The 19,153-nt window shown below is 34.8% G+C and overlaps 2 protein-coding genes and 1 long non-coding RNA gene across 12 annotated transcripts in view; 1 reads left to right on the top strand and 2 right to left on the bottom strand.

The window, feature by feature from the left end:
• Positions 1–1,095, bottom strand: part of pacs1a (phosphofurin acidic cluster sorting protein 1a) — a 50,422-nt gene extending 49,327 nt beyond the window's left edge. Inside the window, 1 exon segment of the mRNA NM_001098748.1 lies at positions 720–1,095. Within this exon segment, the coding sequence (NP_001092218.1) occupies positions 720–880 (161 nt within the window). The 5' untranslated portion in view covers positions 881–1,095.
• A 396-nt stretch (positions 1,096–1,491) lies between these two features.
• On the bottom strand, positions 1,492–9,580 carry LOC110439060 (uncharacterized). Of its 6 annotated transcripts, none has more exons than XR_012397215.1 (13): positions 9,503–9,580; positions 9,087–9,223; positions 7,867–7,896; positions 7,706–7,775; positions 7,352–7,381; positions 7,186–7,255; positions 7,072–7,099; positions 6,835–6,864; positions 6,664–6,733; positions 6,264–6,308; positions 5,152–5,285; positions 4,941–5,073; positions 1,492–2,473 (listed from the first exon to the last, which is right to left on the bottom strand). It is a non-coding gene; the product is annotated as an uncharacterized lncRNA (long non-coding RNA). The 6 variants fall into 6 exon arrangements; XR_012397216.1 differs by having other exon boundaries at positions 5,152–5,282; XR_012397217.1 differs by lacking the exon at positions 6,835–6,864.
• Positions 9,581–15,003: 5,423 nt separating this feature from the next.
• si:dkeyp-50d11.2 overlaps positions 15,004–19,153 on the top strand; it is a 195,899-nt gene continuing 191,749 nt past the window's right edge. For 4 of the 5 annotated variants that reach the window (XR_012397211.1, XM_073935978.1, XM_073935976.1 and 1 more), the window contains exons 1-4: positions 15,004–15,141; positions 15,443–15,704; positions 17,992–18,061; positions 18,251–18,369. Coding sequence is in view for 3 of the 5 variants with exons in the window: in XM_073935978.1 (XP_073792079.1) it covers positions 15,453–15,704; positions 17,992–18,061; positions 18,251–18,369 (441 nt within the window). In the remaining 2 variants the exon portion in view is untranslated. Of the gene's footprint in view, positions 15,142–15,442; positions 15,705–17,971; positions 18,062–18,250; positions 18,370–19,153 lie in introns of all 5 variants that reach the window. The other variant, XM_073935977.1, reaches the window with a different exon arrangement.

Below are 19,153 nucleotides of genomic sequence, written 5' to 3'. Positions count from 1 at the left end.
CCAATTTTAAAGTTAGCAATCTATTTTAGGTTTATTTGCATACACACACACAAAAATATGATCAAGTAGTCCTGACAGCATATGTTTTTAGGTCAGTGTAACTTATTCAACTAAGTTAAGCATGTTCTAACTTAATTTACTCTGTTACACAAGCTGTATTAATACAAGTTCAATGAACTCATAAGGTTAATTTGATTCCGCTAAAAATTTAGGGCAACTAGGATTTTTTACAGTTAGGTCCCAAACCTAAATTACTAAAATAATAATGGTAAGTCAAAAAAAATTAAAAGAGGTTGATTTGAGTATTGCTGAAGTGTGATTCAAATAAAAGGATATTTTACTAATCTATATTGAAGAAGCACTGACTAAACCTAATCTACTTATACTTATTTAAACACAACTAACTTATCTAGAGAACAGTAACAAGTGAACTTGACACTGTTGAATTATTAATCAGTAATGTTAATTTAAACACAGGTACAAGTACAAGCAGACATATGTTCAAAAGGCTTTTAAGTCTCTCTCTCTCTCTCTCTCTCTCTCTCTCTCTCTCTCTCTTTGTGTGTAAAGGCTGAAAACCCACGGTCTAAAGTAAGAAACCACCGTTTCATGTGATCTCCAGAGCAGCGTGATCTGAATTAACTATTTACTCAGCTAAAAAGTAGCTCAGTTGGCGGATGTACAAATAAGCGCATGTGTACCAGTAAACAGCGGCATACCTGGGCACACAGCTGGGAGAGGAGCTGTCAATCTCCCATGTCGCAAACAGGTTCATCTGAACCGGGCGACTGGCAGAAATCGTGACCGTCCTGAGAGGCTGCAGGTGGGGAGACGGAACTCCCGGTCTCTGCTGCTGCTGAAGTCCTCCGCGCTCCGACATGCTGAAGTCTGGGTATTCGCGCTGCCGCCGGTGTCGGTCGGTTTATCCGCTCGCTCGTGCGTGCAGTCCGTACAAATGATGACACTTTCATGGCACGAGGCTCTTAACGCTCCCGCCTCCGCTCGGCAGTGGATTCATTGGAGACTTCACTCACTTCACTCGCTTCAGCTTCGGGCTTGTGAACCGCTAGAGATCAAATGAGCGTTTAAAACAACAGCAGGAAGCGGAAATCTCTTCTTTAAAAACATATTGCAAAGCAACGCCTCTCGTGACCCGCGTACTTCAAGCGAGGGTTGAACACCGCGTCGCTTTCACTTAAATGTGAAGTCCTAATATTAAGTTTTAAAAATATTTAAAGATATTTAGGTTTAAAGGTAATGAAAGCAGACATAGCACTGTGATTTATATAGGCTATCGGTTGATAAAGAAGCAAAGACATCTGCTTAGCCAAATCAAAAATGTAGGTCTTTATTTTATCATAGAATAAGTATTGGAGTTAATTAATTGTTATCCAGTTAATGTTAATTAATTTTGAATTAGCCTATAGGCCTACTAATTTGACCTTGATGGGCCCAGTAACTGACTTTAAGGAATAGTTCACCCAAACCCTACACTCTAAAAAAAATTCCGTAAAAAAACGGTAAAATGTACTGGCAGCTCATTACACAAATATTTTACCGTAAATTAAAAACGGAAAACTTCTGTTAATTGACTGTGTTCACATTAAAAAAACTACAAAATATCCGTTTTTTGACGGTTAAACTACTGTAAAATAACGAAACATTTTATAGTAACTTAAGGGTTTTCTATATAAAAAAACGGTTATTTTCTGTGTTTTTAAGGGTATACCAACAGTAAAAAAGCGGAAATATTTTGTGTTTTAATAGTATACCTATTGTAAAAAAACAGACAGATTCTGTGTTTTAATAGTATACCTACTGTAAAAAAACAGACAGATTCTGTGTTTTAATAGTATACCTACTGTAAAAAAACAGACAGATTCTGTGTTTTAATAGTATACCTACTGTAAAAAGAGGACTTTTTTGTTTTTTCAATAGTATATATACACAGTGAAAAAATGAACAGATTCTTTGTTTTAATGGGATACCTACTGTAAAAAAATTATTATTTTACTAATTTAATGCTCTTCAAGCAGCATAGAAATGGCAGTTGGTAAGGATAAACATATACATATGGGAAATACACTATTAATGGTTTACCATAGTAAAAAAAAACATTTATTCTATACTGTATGTGTAAAGAAGCAGTAAATAGTTTGTTAACTGTGAACATACAATTAGTACAAAAACAACTTTGCAATTAAAACAGATTCTTTAATGAATACAAATCATTTGAATTCCAAATAGCTAGTTATACACACAATAATACATATTGACATGTGAATCACACAGTGAGAGGTCTTGGCAAATAATCTCATAGCAAATTAGTTTTAAATGTTAGCTTTAAGATAATTGAGGACAAGTGGGCAAATTACAAGTACTTTACATTAAGAAACCAGGTTAAACTGCAAGATGGCAGGAAACAGACGATACAACTGGGTCTTCTTCCGCTCCAATACTGATACTTCAATGGCTGTAAAACAAAAACAACAACAAAAAAACATTACTAATGACATTTCACTTACAACTGAGGTGATTCCTTGCATGTCAATAGTTTACACAAATGGAAGTTTTATCATCATCTTCTTGTCTCACTCTTGTAATTTCAAGCCTGTCTGACTGACATACTTCCACAGAACAAAGTAGGAGAAATAGGAGCAACATTCTTTAAATATGATATTTTGCGTTTTGCAGAGGAAACAAAGTCATACAGGTTTAAAATGTCAAGAGTGAGTAAATTATGAATTATCAATTATTCAGTTTTGGGTGAGAAATCACTTTAAGATTTTTCAAAATAAAGTGTAGGTACTTTTGACAATATTCGGAACAATAATGCAAGAGAGAAACAGTAATATAAACAAACTATGCTGGTAACACTATAATAACTACAGGCTATGATTCATTTATGAAGCATTAGCAAATAGTGAATTCATTATCTGTTAAGCATTGACTCTAAATTAATAGATGTTAGCAGTCGGTTATAAATACAGCTGCAAAATTTGCTACAGCTACAGTTTAATAATTGTGTTATCAAACTTTAATGATTGATTTTAAATTACTATTTATATATATATATATATATATATATATATATATATATATATATATATATATATATATATATATATATATATATATATATATATATAATATTATATTTAATATTGCATTATTTACAAAACTTCTTCCAGTTGTGGCCTAATCTGTGAGGATTATTCATGACTTATAAATCCTTATAAACGACAGTTAAAGGCTCAGTATCAAATGAACATTCTTATCTAAACAGTCTTATCTAAAAAATGTAATTACTGTAAATATGAAACCTTGCTGAATAGCTGGAGTGCCAAAATATAACATAAAACTGGATAAAACAACACTAAAATAATTTAATGATATTACGATGCAACATTTCAGTGTTATTTAGCTATGTTTAAACTGTACAGTAATTTTATTTTAGATAAGATTTATTTTTCATTTAATACAATAAAATGAATTTCATTTTTAGAATATAACTGAATCTTTAATTGTGATTTATAAGGGGATTTACAAAGCATAAACAATCCTCACTTTAGGCTACAAAACTGGATGAAGTTAACAAAAGCACTTATTAAAATAAATATTGTATATACTTTATATACTTATTTTTTGTACTTTATTTACAAATATAACTATTACAATTCATTCATGTATTTTCCTTCAGCTTAGTGTGTACTCACACTATGTATAGTTGCCTTAAACCAGGCCGAAGCACTCTTGTCTTCCCTCCCGTCTCCCCTGACGTCCCACACTCACATTGCATTCGAGCCTGAGCACTCTTACATCATCGATATTGTTTATATTGTTTTATAGATAGTTATATTGTTTTAGTCATTTGGGATGCAGTAACACGCTGTCAAATATTTCGCCGAACAGATCAGCCACTTTTGATGTTAATAAACAATCATAAATTCCTTGTGCTGCAGGAATAGGAGGTTTGCTAAAGGCGCAGCTGTGGTGCAGTAAGGGGTTTGCGTTCATTGAACAGTAATAGTGATTAATTTATCCAAATCAAAGTCCCTTGCAAACTGTCATAGATTAAAGACACAAACCCCTCACTGCACAACAGCTGCACCTTTAGCAAACCTCCTAGTACCTGCAGCACGTTGACTTTGATTGTTTATGAGCGTCAAAAGTGGCTGATCTGTTCGGCGAAATATTTGACTGCGTGTCACTGCATATTGAACAACTAAAACGATATAACAATATAAAGAAATCTCCACTGTGCTGAGTGAGAGCACTTGTTAAACTGAACAGTGCATTATTGATGATGTAAGCATGCTCAGGCTCGAATGAAATGTGAGTGCAGGTCGTCGGGGAGACAAGCACGCTTCCAGTTTCAAGGCAACTGTGGATAGCATGAGTACGCCCTTGAAAACACCCATACACACTTATTTACAAACACACTCATACACTACAGCCAATTTAGTTAATCAATTTCCCTATAGCTTATGTCTTTGGACTGTGGGGGAAACCTAAGCACCCGGAGCTCTACTTGCTGTGAGGCAACAGTGCTAGCCACTGTGCTGCCCAACTATTACTATATGCCTGAATAATAAGATATATAAATGTTAGTTTGAATAGTTTATTAACCATTTACTTACACATTCTGAATGATTAAAAAAAAAATACACCAACTATTCTTAAATCACTGGTTTGTAAATAATGCTATACTAAATTTAGTAATGAAAAATTAATCATTAACAAAATATAAAAACAAAATCATTAAGCACATTATAGATGTGCTTATAAGTCAAGATTACAGCATTTGCAGCTGTAGTTATAAACTGTATACTAAGGTCTATTAATGTAGAGTTAATGCTTAACAGAACTTTTTGCTAATGCTTAATAAATTAATCAATAGTGTTTAGTTATTATAAAGTATTACCAGTGTGCTTAATTACCTTTAAATCTTCCAAGGATTCTGAAAGTCTTTCTGGTCTGACAGGAATCGAAGGAGTTTAGATGGTATGTTTCTGCTTGGTGCTCTTTTTTTCTGCTTTGGACCTACATTCTGGATAGTTACTCAGCATGCTCCTGTTGTAAATACAACAAACATGTATCAACTTACTTGTCTTATAAAAATGAAATAAACTTAAAAATGTAAAAACAGACCTTCATATAAACTCCAGAGTCAGGGCTGCTTCCTTAGGCTACATAATGTTTAGCACATAAGAGACTAAACATGTAGCTCACCACAATTAGGGGACAGCCCAATGATCTTGTTATTGTGACTGTGGACTCTTCTTCTGAAAAAAAGAAAAGTGAGTTGTGTGTTGGGTCTTGTACACGTCCACATGGAAAGAACCTATATAAACATATGGTTTAATATAGGTTTTGATTTATGTTTTTGAAATATGTGACAAATATAAAATTGGCTGTTTTCCTATATTACATGTACATATATGGGTACATATATGCACACCTATATGTTAAATTATTAATATTATAAATAATATTATAAATATTATAATTATTATGTAAAATTATTCAAATACATGTCTGCTACATAATTTAAAAGAAATTAAAATATATATATTTACTTAATCAAATATTACAAGAAATAATTATAGTGCAAGAACAAAAATAAGGCAAAAAAAAAAAACAATAAAGGAAAGAAAACAAAATTAAAAAAAATGACAAACCATTTTGTTTTACATTTCTTTCTTTTCCACTATCTTTATACAAGAAAGAATTGACCTTGAAAATGTTTCAGGAAAACGTGTAGACATCATAGCTTTCCATCTCCTCTCACTTATTTGCCATAGTTAAATTCCATAACATGCCAATAACATGTGATACAAAAGTCAAGTGGCACATACATAAGTTTTTCGCATTTTTTAAGTTAGTTCTTACCCAGAGAGCAAACCTACGTTAAATTAACATTGAATAAATGTTAAAACATCAATCAAACTATCATTGAAACAACGTTAAAAAGTCACCACTGATTTTTAGGCAGTTTTCCACCCTGAAATAATGGTAATTCTATGATGATAAATAGACAAAACTGTCCCAAAATCAGCATTTATTTAACCAAAATTAAATCTTTTTTTTTTTTTTACAATGAACCCAACATTAAATAAAATGTTAAATCAACCACACTATCATACAATTAATGTTGAAATTTAAATTTGATTTTTAGCCAGTTTTGCATCCTGAAATAATGTTATTACAATGACGCTAAATAGATTAAACGGTCACAAAATTAGCATGAAGGCCTGGCTCACCATCAAGATGCCCACATTGAAATTGTCTCTCTCATCATCAGGTGGCTAAGAGAGAAAAGAAAAGAGATTCAGCAGTGGACCAGTTATTTCCTTATCACTTTAAGCAGACATTACCAAAATAAAGAACTTGTAACATTTCAAATGATGCAAAAATAAATAATAATAATAAATAACTGCTTGGTTTATTTAACAGATTATAGTAGCAGCTTAAAAAACCCAGATAAAACACCCACATCAACCCAGTACTTTTTAGTTTGAATACATGTTAACAAAATTCTAAATTACTGAAGCAAAATGTGTTCATGTAAACACTTAGTAAAAATATAGGTACAAGAAATTGGTTTTGCCAAATAATAAAAATAAAAGCATCAATATAAAAAAAAAACCCTGACCATTTTACCTCTAAAGCTTGAAAGTTTACTGTCATCCCCTGTACTAAGTACAGATGGTCCAGCACAACTGCCCGAGTTCTGAAAGAGCAAACACATTCTTGGTAAAATGACAATAGATGCAATGCTAAATATAAATCATTTTTTATTTTTTGTATTATTTATAAAAATGCAGTAGTGACCAGTCAGCATCAATTTTTACACCAACACACCTACAACAAAAATAACACTCATTCAGTTTGAAACATGCAACGTAGTCTACTTTTATACTTTACATACTTTGTGAATAATAAAAAAATGAAAACATTTAAAACCCCAGCTGTATTTTATTTCATTTGTCTATATCAATTCAAATTTAGTTTGGATTGAACGTAAGATTTAATATTTTTATTAAGATTGCTGTGAAAATGTACCTGTACCTTGTACTTATATCCAAAATTACAGAACCTGGAAGTCAACAAAGCAAAATATCAGTGAACCTTATATGTACAAAAACACTTAAAACCAAACAGAAAAAACGCTGAACATTTTACCTCTTAAACTTCAAAGTTTACTGTCATCTCCTGTATAAGGTACAGAGGGTCCAACACAACGGCATGAGTTCTGAAAGAGCAAACACATTCTTGGTAAAATTACAATAGATGCAATGCTAAATATAAATCATTGTTTATTTTTTTGGTTAAAAAATGCAGTACTGACCAGTCAGCATCACTTTTTACACCAACACACCTACAACAAAAATAACACTCATTCAGTTTGAAACATGCAGCAGGTAGTCTACTTTTAAACTTTAAACTTTGTAAATAACAAAAAAATGAAAACATTTAAAATCCCAGGTGTATTTTATTTAATTTGTCCATATTAATTTAAATTCAGTTTGGATTGAATGTAAGATTTAAGATTTTAATTTAGATTGCTGTGAAAATGTACCTGTACCTTGTACTTATAACCAAAATGACAACATAAACATAAAGCAAATCTTATATCATATATCAGTGAACATTATATCTACAAAACACTCAAAATCAAACTGAACAACCCTGAACATTTTACCTCTTAAACTTGAAAGTTTACTGTCATCTCCTGTATAAAGTACAGAAGGTCCAGCACAACTGCCTGAGTTCTGAAAGAGCAAACACATTCTTGGTAAAATGACAATAGATGCAATGCTAAATATAAATCATTATTGTTATGGTTAAAAATGCAGTACTAACCAGTCAGCATCAATTTTTACACCAACACACCTACAACAAAAATAACACTCATTCAATCTACATTAAAAGATTTCATTTGCGATAACACCATGTGTAGTTCACTCTATTATCAAGGTTTATTCAAATAAAACTCCTGATCTCCTAATAGTAAAGAAAGTATTATTTGCTATAATGAATCGAACTGACAATTAGTTTGAAGAATTTTAAGACTGTGGAAGAACAACTCATCTTTATATCTTCATATTAGCTGCCCTTGAGGTTCTTAAAAGTGAATAAATAAATATCAATGACAGTTCAACTCGACTACAACAAACATTTAATTGTGTGCTTTAAGGTACACGTTGTAGGCTATGTGAGGCCGAAAACGCATGACAGTGTAAACACTATAAATACTTTTAAATGTCACACACTTACTGTATCACTCTGTTATCTCTGTACACACAAACACACGTCGCGAAATGCGGAAGTTTTTTTTTCGTTCCATTTGGCGAGCGTTATTAAATTCCATAACATTCTCATCAGTTCTTGCTTCTTATTTGCGTCTATTACCCCAGTTTGTCACGCGGGATGAATGAAATGTTCATGAGTTAAAGTGAAACTGCCGAACTGCAGTTAAAGTCAGGCATTCTGCTGATTTGATTCAGAAGGGCACTTGTTTGTCAGACGGCTCACCTGTCAGGTATACATCCGCGCTAACGTAAAATGTCAAAGTATGAAAGTCACCCATGAGCTGCAGCTCCCAACCCAACGTTGAGAATAGATTAACGGCGATATATATTTTTTATCGCGCGATAAGTCTCGCGTTAACGCAGCACGTTACTGCTGATAACGGCCCACCACTAATAATAACTTAACGAGTGTGTATTTCCACTCATACCGAGTTACAAATTTCTCCAATTCACGCGAGTATAACTTATAACTTAACGTTACTTAAAAACCAGCAAAAGCTGCCACTGAAACTCGGTCACACAGCCTTAATACGTCGGTCAAACTAAAGCTAACATTTGATAACGTCAGTAAAAATATGAAATTAGTTATTAATATGCAAACAAACACAGACGGTCAGGTGTTACGAGCGTTTGAAACACGTTGACGTTAGTGTTCATTAAAGGTAACGTATATCAACCAAACTACACAGTGTCACAAACTTTGAATGCTATCCCTTGTTCAATGCACTGTACAAAGAAAACATTTATATTTCTATTAAATAATTAACATACCTTTCACACTCTCACAGACAAGCTGACGTTTACCGTTAATCCAGTCAGACTCACGCAGGTGCAGAGAGAGTGAGTGGGTGATTGGGACGTCACGTCACTTCCCGCGCACGGCAGTTTAGAAAAATACGGACAAACAACTGTAAATGAACAGATACCATATTTACTGATGAGGAAAACGCATAAAAAGGTAAAAAATCATTAGGTAAATGCTTGTTTAAATTACATTTAACCACTCATAGCTCAGTTTGATCTTAATGAAATAAAGTCTGATCTTATTAACAATATTAAACGTAATTCACTGCTGTACTTTCCATGGGCACTTCATACAAGACAAAATCATTTTAAATAACGATAAAAAGGTATTAAAGCAGTCTTTTAACTAAAATATTGTTATATGTTTTATTAATCGTACTTACCAGGGAAAAAACAGAGGAAGAAATATGTCCCGATGTCCATCAAACGCTGCCTGAGCTGCGATCCCCTTCCCACAATGCAATTCGAAAATGTATATAAACGGAAAAACACCCGTAATACGTGTATACGGAAAAAATCTGTTAAAATATACAGTCATTTAACTGTTATTTTACAGATTTTTTTTACAGTGTAACTTATAAAACTAGTCTTCTCTTCAGCCTATCCTAATACTGCTGCTCTGCACAAGAAGTTTGGCCAGAGGAGAAATGGTCGTCCCCAACTGAGCCTGGTTTCTTTTTTTTTCCTTCACTTTCGTCAGTTGGTAAAGTTTGTTCCTCACCATTGTCGCCACTGGCTTACTTGGATTGGGACTTGTGCTTTGATGGATTTGCTTTTCAGCGTTTGGACTTTCAGCAGTGAAAATTAAACCACACTGAACTGAACCGAACCTCAACTGTGAAAACTGGACTGACACTGTTTCAATTTTGCTTGAACTTAAGCTGATTTGACACAATCTACATACAATTCACCAGCATCACCACGCCACACTTTGAGCTAGACTTTTTATTGTCGAGATGTAGGGATGAAAGGGGATGGTAAGAGTACAGTAGGATGAAGGGGAAGGGAAGTAAGAAGATAAACAGTGAACAGGTAGGTACTGTAGGTTGATTCGGCATCCTAAGATGATGTCCAGAGACTCAGAGTGGGGATACCGTCTTTGTAATATTTTTGTCGAGTGATTGGACCCCCCGATTCAATTTAGGAGTGAAAAGAGTGTTGTGGGATTATGAATAGGAGGCGAGGAAAAAGAGGGAGGGTGGGTTCGGAAGAACAAAAAGAACAGTGCTAAAGGGCTTTAGAGAGTAGGTGATTGGTTAAGGCAGGGGTATCAAAACTCGGTCCTGGAGGGCCGGTGTCCTGCAGATTTTAGCTCCAACTTGCTTCAACACACCTGCAAAGATGTTTCTAGAACGCCTAGGAAGAGCTTGATTAGCTAGCCCAGGTGTGTCTGATTAGGGTTGAAACTAAACTTTGCAGGACACCGGCCCTCCAGGACCGAGTGTGGACACCCCTGGGTTGAGGAGACAAAGTCAGGCCTGGTTCTGCCGCCGAACCTTTGTCAACAAGTTAACTCTATTTAAAAAACACAACTATGTTGACACAACTATGATGATGTTATTACTATTGTCAGTATTGAAATTGTTATTTTTTATATTATGTTGTTATTATTATTGTGTGTGCACTAACATGTGAGTTTGTTGTGAACGGCTCTTTAGAACCCCTTTTATTAGGTGGCAGTCATTGTTAATTAAAGTACATGTAGATATTATTTGTGGAATTCTTATAATTTATTTTCATGTGATACACAAGGTGACTATCAGTTTGAGGCGCAGCATTAGTCATTACTCCTCAACATGTACATTTATATGAGAAAATGAGCAAATCAGCAAAGACTGCCACTTCAATCAACTGAAACCATTCTGAAATGGCAGAAAATATAACGTCATAATCGTAAATTTATCTTTATCTATCTCCTTCTCTAGCTCTCTTCCTATCTTTTTTTAAACACAACCCACTTGAATCTATTATGGTAGTGGCAGCTCCTAAAACACTGCAGCCACCCACGCTGGCACTGTTTGTAGTTTATCTCTCCCTGACAGATTGGAGCCAGAGAGAAGTGAAGTTTCATGACATCAAGTCCCGAAACATGCAGACTGCCAAGGATTAATCAAAAAGAGCTCTGAGTTCCTTACACTTGCTGCATTTTAATCCTTCTGGATAAAGCTGAAGCTGAATACACATTCCCTAAAGGTTATAAGGTCTATTTCAAGACCGTTCTGGAAATTGTGAGTAAAAATGCTTTCACAACACTAGTTCACATTCCCATTTCCCTTGAAGCTTTTGATAGGAAAGCCTAATTTTGCATGCTTGACGAAGAGAATCAAGAATGAAAGATAAATACTTGTTTGCTTTAGTCTGTTCTGGTTTTATCTCTCATCTGAGTTATAATCAGACACCCAGAATCCTCAGATAAACAAATACATGTTGGATGTTGTTGATTCTCTCTCTCTCTCTCTCTCTCTCTCTCTCTCTCTCTCTCTCTCTCTCTCTCTCTCTCTCTCTCTCTCTCTCTCTCTCACCTCTCTCTCTCTCTCTCTCTCTCTCTCTCTCTCTCTCTCTCTCTCTCTCTCTCTCTCTCTCTCTCTCTCTCTCTCTCTCTCTCTTCCCCCTTAGGTTGAGCAATATGGGTCATGTTTAAAAGCACAGTCAGATGACAGTCACATTATTATAGCTCTTTACTGCCCCCTTTTGGGCAATAAACATTTCATTTGAACATATTCCAAACTGAAAGACATTTAAAACAGTCAATGTATTGCCAAGCAGTGTTTTTATGTTCAATAGTGAGATATTTTAGTCTATTGGTTGAGGTTCATTTTTAAATGATAAAGTATACTGTAGAAAAGCAGAATATTGGTGCATAGGACACAGTCATTCACATTTGTTGAAAGTCTATATTGTTTACAAACATATTTTGTAAATGTATTGTATGTCATATGCCTTGCATTTTGAGAAGAAGTTAACGTTTTGTTAATTTTTCCTGCAGTCAATAAATCTGCATTGTGAGACTACAAGCCTTAAATGTCTGTTGTCTAAATAATAACTTAGTAAATATTATAAAGTTCACTTCTTTGTTTACTTCTTCGTAGGCGGAAGGTCAATTATTCAGATGTATCATCTGTTAAACTGCATCCCAATCATCATAAATACTGCAGAAGACCTATTGGACATGCATGGACCCAAGATTCTCATAGAAATCAGTCAAGTTTGGTGAAGGAAAAATGATGGTTTGGGGTTACATTCAATATTAGATCTGCAGAGTGGATGGCAACATCAACAGCCTGGGGTATCAAGACATTTGTGCTGCCCATTACACTACAAATCACAGGAGAAGGCAAATTCTTCTGCAGGATAGCACTCCTTCTCATACTTTTCATTTTCATACTTCCACATCAAAGTTCCTGAAACCAAAGATGGTCAAGGGGCTCCAAGTTTGGCCAGCCCAGTCACCATACATAAACATTATTGATCATGTCTGGGAAAAGATGAAGGATGAGGCATTGAAGATGAATCCAACGAATTTTGATGAATTCTGGGACCCCTGCAAGTATGTTTCCATTGCCATTCTAGATGACTTTATTAATAAGTTATTTGAGTCATTGCAGAGATGTATGGATTCAGTCTTCCAAGCACATGGAAGTCATACACAATATAAGATCTTTTTCCACTACACCATGACTTTATATGCTATACATTATTTCTGTTAAGTGACGACTTTTGTCTTAGCAAAGTCAGACCATACTGTTCTAATTAAATAATTAAAAATCAAGGTATGATCATATATATATATTTTTTTTTTGGTCAAATAAGTGTAAGCTAGAGGCCTTTAGCATATTAGCCACTTCTGATACCAAATGATCATCTAGAAGTCAAGTTATTATTCGTTGTTCATAAAACTTAGATAGGCGACAAGACTTTTGTCAGGCAGTGTATAGTCAACCTTTCTCCATTCCCTTCTGCTGTAGAAAAGTGAAGCCTAAATTGTTCCAAATATCATACGTAGGTCTATTGATTTTTTTATGTAAAACTTTTATTTAGAAACTAAGAAATGTACAATATAAATCAGGAAATAATCTGTAAAAAATTAAATACAAGTTCACACAATTACAGAGTGATTAAGAACAATAAATAACAAAAGAAAAATGGAAAAGAAAGGAAAAGAAAAAAGTGCTAAATTAAAAAAAACTCACAGAAAGCATCAAATATTAACTTAAGTATGATATTTTCTTTTAAATTACTAAATTTTGTTGTCGTTAGTTAAACCACCTGCCCAGGTGGGCCCCACGCGGGACAGCCCAGTTGGCCCCAAGCGGGCCTGCCCAGGTGGATTCAGGGCACTTGCCCCAGCAAACATTGCTAGGGCCCCAGTAAATGCTTTGAGGTACAATTTACTTTATATGCAAGTGTATTTATTAAGACTGGTAATCAAGGAATAAAGATGTTATTCTCTTTGTGCAACCGAACTAATGATGGTGAGAGCAATGTAGTTTAATCAAAAAGCAAACTGAGCATGTGCGCAGAAAAAACAACATACCCGTGCGCCCAAGCGGGCTTGGCCAGGTGGGCCCCAAGCAGGCCAGCCCAGGTGGGGCCCACGCGGGCCAGCCCAAGTGGGCCCCACATGAGCCAAAAAAACAAACACGTGCTCCCCACGCACACGCCTCTCCTGCTTGATGCTGACATGCTGCTCTGCTCCCGGTGTAAGTCAACGTTTAAATTAAAATGTGATTTTAAAAGTTAATTAAAATGGCACTGTTATTACAAAGTTAAAAGAAAACTTTTGCAGTACTTAAATGTAAAGTATTATCATAAAGTAGCCTATTTATCAAAACCTGCAAATGTTTCTTGCACCTCATAAATTTAGGTTATATACATATTTGATAAATTTTGAAATATATGTTGCATGTATGTATGACTTATTTGTATATCTTTGAAATTAGATGTTAACTTGTATTTTAAATATATGAATTGGATTTACATATTTAAATTAGAAACTAGATCTGCTTACTGCTCATTAGAGTAGGCTATGTGTGTCAGAGAAACAAATGATTAAACTGTACTTGTAAACATTGGGATAAAAACTTTACAATGTATGCCCCCAACAACCGTTACAAGTATGGGGAGGAAAATAACCTCAAATGATAGAATACATAGCAAACATTAGAAAAATTAAATCAAAATAAAAAGTTTAGCCTATTAAAATCAATTTCCTGATCACATCGTTGTTATCGTACGTTAAAAGAGTTAAAAGTGTGCTCATTTTTTTTACTTGAATTATTCAGCGATCCCTCTGCGTACCACTAGAAGGAAGCCTGTGTACCACTTGTGGTACATGTACCACAGTTTGAGAACCAATGATCTATAATAATTCAACATATTTTTATTTTTTATTTACTTACCATCTTTTTTCCGTTAAAAATAGTTTGATTTTTTCCTTTGTCCTTTACTTTTGTATTATGCTGTTATTATCGTGTTCTCTTACCACATGCCTTTTGTTTATAATAAAGAGTGTAGAAAGAAAGAAAGAAAGAAAGAAAGAAAGAAAGAAAGTAAGAAAGAAAGAAAGAAAGAAAGAAAGAAAGAAAGAAAGAAAGAAAGAAAGAAAGAAAGAAAAAGAAAGAAAGAAAGAAATGTCATGCATCTGTCACTTTTTTGGCGTTTGTCAGGGTGGACATTAGTCTGGTCATAGTCATTTACCAAGGCATTCTGAAGTAAAAACATATAGGTTATTTTAGGCGACCAGTCTATCAAATTCTAATGTGCAAATGTCTCCAACAAGTAAAAAATATCAATGCAGGTCTTCGAGTATCCTCTTTCAGGGTCTCCTGGCGCCCCCTTGAGGAATTAAAACTGCTCGTGTGGTTGTAAATAATTTGGAACCATTACACGCACGCGAGCACGCGCTCCGCACTGCAGTCACTTTTAGAAGCCTGTAAAAGCTGGGACAAAGCTATGCAATAAGTTAACCGTGCAAGATATCGTTCCACAGTCATATTCAGGATTTGGATAGTGCTATTTTAAGGTAAGTCACAATACTGTTACATATAATATCATCTTGTATTTACACTCTCTCCAGATTGTCAACAGGAGTATGTGTGTTATCTTTACCCCCTATAAACATAATGAGTGTACGACTGTTCCCCCTGATTTCTATTTATCATTTCAAAAACATATCATATTACATCTGCTCTTAAATGTGAATACCTATGGTTATGACGTAGAAATACATAAATAATTCTAACAATGTGAAAAGGACAAAGAAAAAAATAATTGACATAATGTGATGTGTTACAGCAGTGGTCCTTACTTTGTGTCTCTGACAGGTCTTCAAGGATGGAGCCAATTTGTGCCATGGGAGTTGCTGCTCGCTTGAGGAGTGAGTGGGACCGAAACGAGGGATTTGGACAGAACCACATGGCCCTGAAATTCTTGGGCCAGGATTTTGAGTCCTTGCGTACTCGCTGCCTTCAGAGTGGACATCTGTTTGAGGATGATATTTTCCCAGCCCAGCAGTCATCCTTAGGATTCAAGGAGCTGGGCCCCAACTCTAGCAAAACCAGAGGTGTGCGCTGGATGAGGCCAACGGTGAGAGTCTGTAGAGTCTGTGCGTGCTAACATTTCAACCCAAGCATGATAAAAACTTAATATGCATAAATTAGCATGGATAAATAATGCAAAGTGTTTCACTTTCTCACATACTTCAATCTGCATTTATATTTGCATAATATTTAAAGCGGCAGATTTCATCCAAATCAAAAACTCTCATCATTTACTCAACAAATTAAATTGAAATTATTTTTAATAGTACTTTTACAGCAAAATACTGTAATACAGTTAAAAGAAAACTAGTAATAAAATGGTCCTGTCAACCCACATGACACCTCAGTGCTTTGAGTCTTTCACATTTGACTCAATATATCACTCAGATATATCCTTCTGGGTGAAATGTCCAAGTCGCAATATCTACAGGGGTGCCTCAGAGGGATCCTTCTGGAGTCATTTAACTTCCTTATCAACTCATCACCACTGATCTATTCTTCATGAATGTCTCCATCCAGCTCAGCAAATCACACATAACTACTTTCAATGACAGATCACATTATTAAAACAGGTCATTTATTTTTTTAAATACCTTCAGCTGCATCATTTCATTAAGTCTTTGTCCAATGAGGGTAAACTGAGATTGCAGCCAGAGCAAATTGTAACAAGCAATTTTCCAAGGGACTAATATCCAAAATATACTAAGCTCTGTCTAACTCATATACTTCTTCCTTTGAGAGTTTGAAGAGCATTTGGGAAAAAGATTTGGGTCGCGTAACTGAAGATACAGATTGGTCTGAAATATGTAACAATTCGTTTTCTGAATGTATTCCATTGAGTGTTCATGAGCTCAATTATAAATTCATTAACAGAGTTTATCTTACATTCATAGGCCTAAAAAGATTTACAATCTTAATAAATGCAAAGGAACATTCCTTTATTGTTTCTGGTATTGTGACAAAATCATCTCTTTTTGGATGAAATACATGATTTTCTACAAGGACTCTTTAAGATAGCGTTTTGTTTTTCTCTGGAATTTTAGTTGTTATGTGGTGGAGTGGAGGATGTGTTGGATTCCCACACCAAGCATTCGTTTTTAATCTTGTTCTGTCTGGCAAAGAAATGTATATTCTATTGTGGTTATCTCCTCAGGTACCCGCCTTTAAAATGTGGTTGTCTCAAGTATACTCTATTTCTATTGGATAAACTCACCTATGATATGCATCAAAAGTCTTTTGGAAGCTATGGACAACTTTTTGGCACCACATTAATAATTTCTCGTGATTTTCTATTCTATGGTATATATTTTAGCTCCTAGCCTGACTATATTATCCTGTTTACTTGTTAGCATATTTCCCTTTTTTCCTACTGTATAGCTGAGACTGTATTTGTATGTGCTGATTTATTAAAATGACCGACGATTAATAAAAAAATAGAAATAAAAAACAGACCATTTCTGTAGATTCGTCTTAAATAATATCCGAATTATTAGACCATTCCTATAAAAAAATGGTACACAGCTCAGGCCCCTATACTATATTGACTGGACTATCGCAATGCTCTCTTTGCAGGTCTTCCAGTCAGCACAATCAAGCCTCTGCAACTGGTCTCATTTACTTGCATTGATTTCTAGACCTTAACTGCTTATTATGCTGCTTGATGTTTCAAACTGATATTTTCTTTTATTATTATTTCTTCTTATATTATTATACTTTTTAGTCGTGAACACACTTGTTTGTAGAGCAAGTAGCTTAACCATTCTGCTATTTATTATTCATTTCTCCCGTAGGAAACTGAATCTGAAGTTCTAAAACATTCAGAAAAATGAGCACACTTCCACATTGCAGAATAAGGTCAAAATAAGCTTCAAATGCAAGACTCTGATGTTTGCCTACAAAATGACTTCTGTCTGTGCACCTCTTTATCTAAATTCACTACCTCAAACCTCTGTGTTTGCAGAAGCTTGTCTTCTGTAAGCGACACATTGTGATGCCAACCCAAAGAGGCGTGAAATCACCTTTAAGGACTTTTACCTTGACAAATACCTCTTTAGCTATTTGTAAGAGATGAATAAAACACTAGCACTCTCTATTCTATTTCTATTGTATCTGTGTTTTTTTTTTAAAGCCAAAAAAGAAGAAGCCCTTGCTACTTGAAGTGTAACATTCACCACACTTTTGCTGGCCGATTGCTTCAGTTATCCTCATTTGTATGTCACTTTGGATAGCTGATTGAATGTAACTGTTAAAATCCATTTATATGTCAGTAAGTAGAGATATTCCAGTGATTTCTATGCCCTGTCTGACCCATAGGTCTTCTCTGTGTACCTCAGGAGTTCTGCTCTGACCCACACTTTATCGTAGATGGGGCTACACGCACTGACATCTGCCAAGGGGCTCTAGGTAATACAAGAAACTGCTGTACTTCAACAGAACAAAACCATTACACACTCCAAAGCACACCAGTTTACCCACAAATAAAAGGCTATGCTTTTTTGCAAATGAGTTACTGATGAAGCTGTAATGAAGCGTTATTTGATAATCTCATCTGTTTCACTACACTTTTGTTGTTGTTGAACACAATAACTGTAGGTGATTGTTGGCTGCTGGCGGCCATTGCGTGCCTTACACTAAACGAACCCTTGCTGCGACGGGTGGTTCCTCATGGCCAGAGCTTCCATCAGCAATATGCCGGAATATTTCACTTCCAGGTATTGAATACTTTCAAAATAACATTTGACCCTATTTATTTTAATTCTAATAGTTGTTTGTAAATTTGAATGGTAACACTTTACAACAAGGTTACATTAGTTAATGTTAGTTAAAGGTGCAGAAGATCATCTGCCTAAATGCTAACTGGTTAGCATAATATCTTTTAAATACAATCCCTTCCCTGTTGTCCAAGCCATGCCTCCTGAAATCGTGAACATGCAAATTAAGGATGGCAGAGACCCACTTGATCATGTCATTCACCAATTAGAAAACTTTATAGTATACTTTACAATACTACAATTCTGAACAAAAAAACTGTATTAAATCTAGCTCGTTTTCATATATGTAGTTAGCAAGCAAAACATGTCATCACTCTCTCATCAGTGTCACTCATCAGTCTTACTCTCTCACACGCTTTGTCCTAAAGCGACTGCTGTATGCTTAGTGGTTGGCCAGGGGGATGCAGGATTACACTTATTACTAAGCCATACTTACATGCTATTTCAGAGCGAATGTTCAAATTAGAATTGTAAACAATACTGTGAGTGCGTCACAGGTTGTCATTGTTCAAAAATGAACCAATCTGATTTTAAAACCAACTTTACCTCAGTAAAGCAGGCTAGGTGGAATAGCGCTATTAACTGATGTTTTGTTGTTAAACTAAATACAAATCTACATTATCGATGCTGTAAAAGGTCCTTATGAAACTGAATATAGTCAAAGCTTTGCGTGACTAAAATACTTTTAAAACTTAACATTACCTATCTAAATGAAATACTTCAG

This window comes from Danio rerio, chromosome 21 (assembly GCF_049306965.1).
Source record: "Danio rerio strain Tuebingen ecotype United States chromosome 21, GRCz12tu, whole genome shotgun sequence".
Taxonomy (NCBI): domain Eukaryota; kingdom Metazoa; phylum Chordata; class Actinopteri; order Cypriniformes; family Danionidae; genus Danio; species Danio rerio.
Note: the sequence above shows the minus strand (reverse complement) of the source record. Positions and strands in the feature narration are given on the sequence as shown.